Source organism: Pristis pectinata, chromosome 8 (assembly GCF_009764475.1).
Source record: "Pristis pectinata isolate sPriPec2 chromosome 8, sPriPec2.1.pri, whole genome shotgun sequence".
NCBI classification, from domain to species: Eukaryota; Metazoa; Chordata; class Chondrichthyes; order Rhinopristiformes; family Pristidae; genus Pristis; species Pristis pectinata.
Genome location: NC_067412.1, coordinates 32,251,806 through 32,258,311, shown reverse-complemented (window position 1 = coordinate 32,258,311; position 6,506 = coordinate 32,251,806). Strand labels below are relative to the sequence as shown.

At 40.1% G+C, this 6,506-nt stretch overlaps 1 protein-coding gene across 1 annotated transcript in view; it reads left to right on the top strand.

Annotated features, from left to right (window-relative positions):
* The first annotated feature begins 565 nt into the window (after positions 1–565).
* The window catches only part of LOC127573285 (apolipophorins-like), a 159,983-nt gene continuing 154,042 nt past the window's right edge, over positions 566–6,506 (top strand). Inside the window, exons 1-3 of the mRNA XM_052021337.1 lie at positions 566–674; positions 2,243–2,403; positions 5,826–5,896. Of these exons, the coding sequence (XP_051877297.1) occupies positions 566–674; positions 2,243–2,403; positions 5,826–5,896 (341 nt within the window). The remainder of the gene's footprint in view (positions 675–2,242; positions 2,404–5,825; positions 5,897–6,506) is intronic.

The window sequence follows — 6,506 nt, the reverse complement described above, 5'->3', positions numbered from 1 at the left end:
AGCAAGTTAGCAGCCGGTCATTTACCTTGAAGGCTCCAGTCTCCGACCACCGACCGGTCATTGATCCCGAACTTTAGGTCAGTTCTTCTGCGCAGGTTGTCTAGGTTCTGAAACACTGATACCTCCCTGTACAGCATTTCAATCAAAAGGCGCAAACATTGCTTCTAACCCCACCGACATCGCATTACCTATTTAGTGGGATGATCTGCAATGCCTAGAGACAATGATTAGGCTTTCCAACTTTTATCATGGTTTGATGCGACTGATTGTCTCTCGCTCTCCTTTACTTTCTAGGAAACATAGCGAAGCCTCGCCCAGGTAACTGTGTGGCTGCCTGCATCGGTACGTACCACCGCGGTCTGACGACAGCATCGCAGTAGTTGCACGAATTTGTGCAAAGGTTGGGCAGCACAGCCCAGACGACACTGGAAAACCATGTGGGGATGTTTTAATAATTGCTAAGTGCTATTTGCAAAGCAAGATTCCATGTGAATTTTATGCAATCCCCTTGTGTTTCGGAGTTGACAGTTGCTGGGACTGTGTGCAGCTGTAAACGCGGCACCGCATGAGTCCTGAGCGTCGCAGGGTTTCTGTGCGCGGTCACAGGTTCGATCCCCAGTGCCCGCCCGTGCAGACGGAGCAGCAGTGTGGATTTCGTCTTGCAGGAGGAAAAGGTCCACGGCCAAACCATTAGTCACTTTGTAACCGCTTGTGTACAATTATCTTCGTGTTGCTGGAGTTTGGCGCTGTAACAATCCAAACAGATTGAATTCAGTGTGGCAAGCTGTTCTGCACTTCAAAGTGAAGGGAATTTATTAATGAAGACTAAACGTATGCTTGTACTTGTCCTGGATTACCATTCATCATCCTGATTACCCCCCAGTATTATGTACGGCAATTCCTATCAGGACTATGATATTGTTATGAATAATATAATGGGCTTCATTGCTTGAAACATAAATGGAATAAATTTCCTTTATCATACTTGTGTGGCCACCCTTTTCCAACGGCCTCATTTTATGTGCTCTTACCGAGTTAGTTAGCATTCTGTAGGCACTCCTAAAATGCAAGACTTTCAATCGCTTGCTCAGCCTAATGCACCGCACAGCTGTGTGCATCTAATGTGATCACCCGACTAAATCTTGTTCTGTAAACTAATTATGGTTGAATGGTGGTGGCCTTCGATCAGAAATACAAAAACTTCATGGGACTGGTTTCCCCCCCCCCCCCCCCCCCAATTATAGGAAGGATGTGGAGGCTCTGCAGAGGGTGCAGAAAAGGTTTACCAGGATGCTACCTGGATTAGGGGGCAGATGCTTTCAGGGGAGGTTGGACAAACTTGGGTTGTTTTGTCTAGAGTGGTGGAGGCTGAGGGGAGACCTGATAGAAGTTTATAAAATTATGAGAGGTGAAAATAGAGTAGACAGCCAGTATCTTTTTCCCAGGATTGAAATGTCTAATACCAGAGGGCATGCATTTAAGGTGAGAGGGGATGTTTTTCTTTACACAGTGGTGGGTGCCTGGAATGCACTGCCAGGGGTGGTACTGGAGGCAAATAATATAGAGGTGTTTAAGAGGCTCTTAAATAAGCACATGAATATGCAGAGAATGGAGGGATATGGACACATAGGCTGAAGGGACTAGTTTAGGAGGTTTTTAGTTATGAATTTAGTTTGGCCCAACATCATGGGCTGAAGGTCCTGTCCCTGTGCTGTACTGATCCATGTTCTAACTGATTTCTCAATCTGGTGCAACTACTTGCTGTGTGCCCTGTGAGTTAATTTTCCTTTTTTTTTGGAAGGGAGGGGAAGCACTACCCTATCCTAGAATTAGACTTTCTGCACTTCCCCAGAATTGTCAGCATTGGTTAGAGTTTAGAGCTGGCCGGCATTTTCTCTCAAGGGAAGTTGATGTGCCTGATAAGACCAGTGGCCACTTCCAGTAACCAGCAGTACTGGTAGACAAATGTGTAATGCAGATACATGCATTCCTCTAACTGCTGTTTAGGTGAAATTTTATGTTTTCCTTTCAATGGTTTTACATTTCCATTAAAATACTTGCATGTCATCACTTCCAATGAAGTGATGCATTCCCTTCATAGCTTTTTTTTTGAAGCCCCAAAAAGATTTGTCCTAATTTGTTACTTTTAAATAAAGGATCTGTAAATTCATTGCTTATGTTCCTTCTATTATTGTGTAGTTTTAAAACATTTTAAAATTAACTGAAACTTTATTTCTTGTAGGTACCAATTATCTGAATTACCAGAAAGGGTCCCGATATACCTACGAGTACACAACTGTTGTTCATACCTTCTTACAAGGAAATTCCCATGAGAGCAGTGGGCTTACAGTAAAATGTTTGGTGAATATTGATGTTCTTGACAAGTGTCACCTAATCTTAATGGTAGGTATTTATGTTTTGTAAAATTTCAAATATTTATCAAGTGTAATACAATGCAGGCAGTATATAATATGCCTTACTAGTTAAATTGTAATTCTGTTTAGTGTATCATGAGTGACTTGTGATTTCACTGGTGTCCAAATTGGCTTTGGTTTGGGTTAATGGGTTTAATTAACCAGATTTGTAAAGAGCTGGAACAGACATAATGGGCCAAAAAGCATCTCCTGTGCTGAGCTATGACATATTTTGTTCAAAACTTTGCAGTTTCCTTTTACAAAATTGCTTTTATGGTCCTTCTAGTGTGTCTGTGTTTCTTGCTTGATACAAGGCTGGAAGCCCAGACTGAGAAAAGCTGTAGCAGTATTTGGAACATGCTCGTGACCTCCTACTTGCAGATGCCTGGAAGTTGCAGATTAAGTACTTTTGTTCACCTCTTTAAAATGTCTGACCCCTTTTGACACTTGCATATTCCAAGTGAACTAAATTCCGTTTGCTTTATGGACTTTTTTAGGTTTAGTACACTCCAACAATTGTGGTAAAATGGTACAGATATTGTGGGCTGTTTTAGTTGTTGACCCACTACAACAAACTTCAGTCACAATCTAGACCAAAGCCCATATTTGCAATGGATGTTTACATGTTTTCATAGCTGAAGTTGTTCTTGCCTGATTACTATCCTGTGACTGGGCTCAGGAGGTTGGATGTTAATCATGGTGACTGGGACTTGGAGGGAAGGGATCAGGGATGTGCAGTCATTCTTCTAACTGAGGTGGGAAGTGGGAGGGGGCTGTTGAGATCAAGATCAGGGACATTGTTGAGGGAGGGTGAGGACTGTAACACTGACAGATGATTTAGGAGGAAGGGTGATTTAGAGACTGGTAAGGCCAGGAGATTGGATGTGAGGAATCGTGGGGTCTTGAGGGCATGAGGAAAGGTTCATGGGGTTGGAAGGGACCCAGGGGCTATTGTACTTTTAATGCAGGATGACGTGGATTTGGGTAAATATTTCACCCCCCTTGCTTTTCTGAGTCAGTGTTGCATGAATTGGACAGTGTTGTCCCAGGAGTGCCCAAAGTTGGACACCACTAGAACAATATGGATAAGTTGTCTGGTGATGCTGTAAAAAGAGCATTGTATGGGGACTGATGTCAGGACATATGGCCCTTGGGTAGAAATTCCACCTGAATCACTGGAAGATTTGCTTAGTTGAATTTTTTGAATGGTGCAAATTTATCTGGAAATGGTTGCTATTGCACTTCACTCATGGAAAAATTAATTTTTTAATGCATGTGACTGAATTTCTAAGCAAATAAATCTTGTGACAACCCTGAAGAGCTACTGATGCCAGCATGATTCTTTGATTGTTTTCTGTCTCTGTTCCTTTATTGTGGATTGATAAGTCTACACGCAGACAATTGTTTACTGTTGCAGAAAGATTTATGTGCCAATTCATGAATTCTTTATAGCACATTCTCAACTCAAAGAAGCAATATGGGTTTGCTGAAGACCAGAGTACTTGTTACCATTAGCATGATGCTTTATCATTGACGTGAGATTATTGGATCTTTGGGGGAAGAGGGGGGATATTGTTTTGATTTTTTTCAAATGCAGGATCTTGGAATAGGCATGTGGCCACTAATCTATGCTTCATCTGTCTCTCTCCTAGCTTCATGATGTATTGTACTATAAATTTTATATTTTCAGCAGCTTCTCGGCTCTCTTAACAACAAAGCAAAGTCTTGACTGTCTCTGCTCTTGCTTCCTAATGCTCTTTTCCTTTGCAATGATCTGATGAAGATTCTGCTTTGTGGATGAGCACCAAGCAGGATCTGGCTTTAATTTGTTTAACCTAAGTATTCTGAGCAAATAACTCGTGGGCAAACATCTGCCATCAAGTTTGCCTCATCATCAGCCCTGTCCTTTTTATTTGGTGATATTCTTCCATTTGACTGAACTTTTGTTTCGTGGTCAGAGGTCACTTGGGGTTAAGCATGACAACCTTCCTTTTCTGCAAGGCCAGTATTTTGCAAAAACGTTGAAGAACTGACCACCTGCTGTTGGCCAGACTTCCCCAGTAGTGTTGAATAATGCAATTTGGAAAACAATGAATATTTTGCAACCAAAGATTATAATTGAAACAGTTGCATTTTGGACATTATTGGGACTTTCTAGTTCATTTTTAACCTTGTCAGGCACGTCTGATTAAATTATGTTATGCAAACCACTGCCAGCCATCTGTTACCCTAAGTACAACACTTGGAGTGATTTGTATATGACTGAATAATCAACATTGTTTTTTTCTGTAGATAATGATGATCAATAGGGTTTAATTCAACCTAGTCACTCATCAGCCATCAGATTATGACCTATTCAATAAAACATTAATTTCCTGCTCTTGCATTCAACTGGTTTGTTAGTTTATCTTTTGTACAGCACATGAATATGATGGAGATTCATTTACTGCCCTTCTGTCATGTTTTCCCCAATTAATTTCTTTTTAACTGGATCTCAGCTCCTGTTTAATCCCAGGGTTATTGTTTGTTTCCATCTGCCAATATGTTTGACTCATCATGTCAATCTGTAAAAAGATACTTAAAGCTCTTGCATAAATAAATATCTTTTGGTCTTCAAATATCATGAAGTGTCTAAATGAATTATTATCCATTTCTGTATGACATGGTCCCACATAAAACATAAATGAAAATTTTAAAATTATGTATTTTGTAGTATTTTTAAACAAATTCTCTGAAGAATATTACATATTCTAATCTCTAAAGGCTTTGCTTGGAGATTCATATACACTATTTTTCTTTTAGATTAGCAGTGGGTGGTTCTTAGTAGTGATGGTGTCATAGAAACTGTTCTTTATCAAGAAGGTGAGTGTGATGATGGTGGATATTAGAATTTCTGATTATTGAGCAAATTTGATGTCTTCTGATTTTTCTACAGGGTGCTTAGTTCAAATTACTTCTGTGTGAATTAATAATACTTGCTATCACCTTCTGACATAAATTTCACATTCCTAGGCCAGCACATGGCTCTGCCTATTTAAATGAACAAACAATCAACATTTACTGCTTGATTTTCTTGATCACAGCTGATGGTTAAACTGTAGCCATTAATCTCAGCTATCCTGGTTTATGGAGGGAGTGATAGACAAGGGCTCCCTCTTCCAATCACTGTTCTGCAACTTTTGCTGTGAGTGCACATGTAACTATGGATTTGAAAGAGATGTGATATTCCCTTTGCTAGAATATGCTAATGAAACTCCCAAGGAAAGTTTATACTAAGTTGGTCCTCACTTGGCTGAAGTAACAAAGACCCATGGAATTTTATACCAACAAGGGTTTTCAGAAATGAGGGAAGAAACATTGATGGTGGGTTTGCATGAACTTCATCTGTGAGTGATCAATTTGTGCTTTCAGCTCAGGCAAACCCAGATTAAAGGATCGATGTCAAACAAGGAGGAGCTTGTTCCAGGTTATGAGAAGCTCAGGTACTGTACCTCTTTTAAACATAAATAAAGGCTTTGTTTTAACATCAGCATTTCAGTTTTGCCTTTTTTTAAAAACTGGTTTGTTGCAAGCCTGCTATGCTAAGAGATATTTGCCCTTTTCATTCCAGATTAAATCCTGAGGACAACTGGGGTTTAGAGTCTTGTTATAGCTCTGGTCTTCATTCCATTAAAGTGCAGCCTCTCTCAAAGCACAGGAGAGCTGAATTTTGTCAAACACCAAAATAACTAAAAATAAATTGAGTCTTGCACTTTGAAATAACAGTGAATCATATACAGAATACAATAAAACTCCAACATCTGACTATTTTGAAATCCCACTGGTTTGGTATCTGGCTCACCAGCTGCTGATGGAGTCTGTGTTCCCTTCCCCTCTCCAGGGCCCACTGGAACATTTATTATAATACTGTGTAACATTCTTTGAGGGGGGGGTGGGGCGTGGAAGTGAATTAAAAGTGTGCTGATGCATTAATAGGAATAAAATGTAATATTCTGGAAAATTGCCTAGTCTGGCAGTACCAAAGTCCAGAACATGCTGGATAACTATTGTCTGTAATGTATAGAATGCTGTTAATGACTAGAAAGATCAATT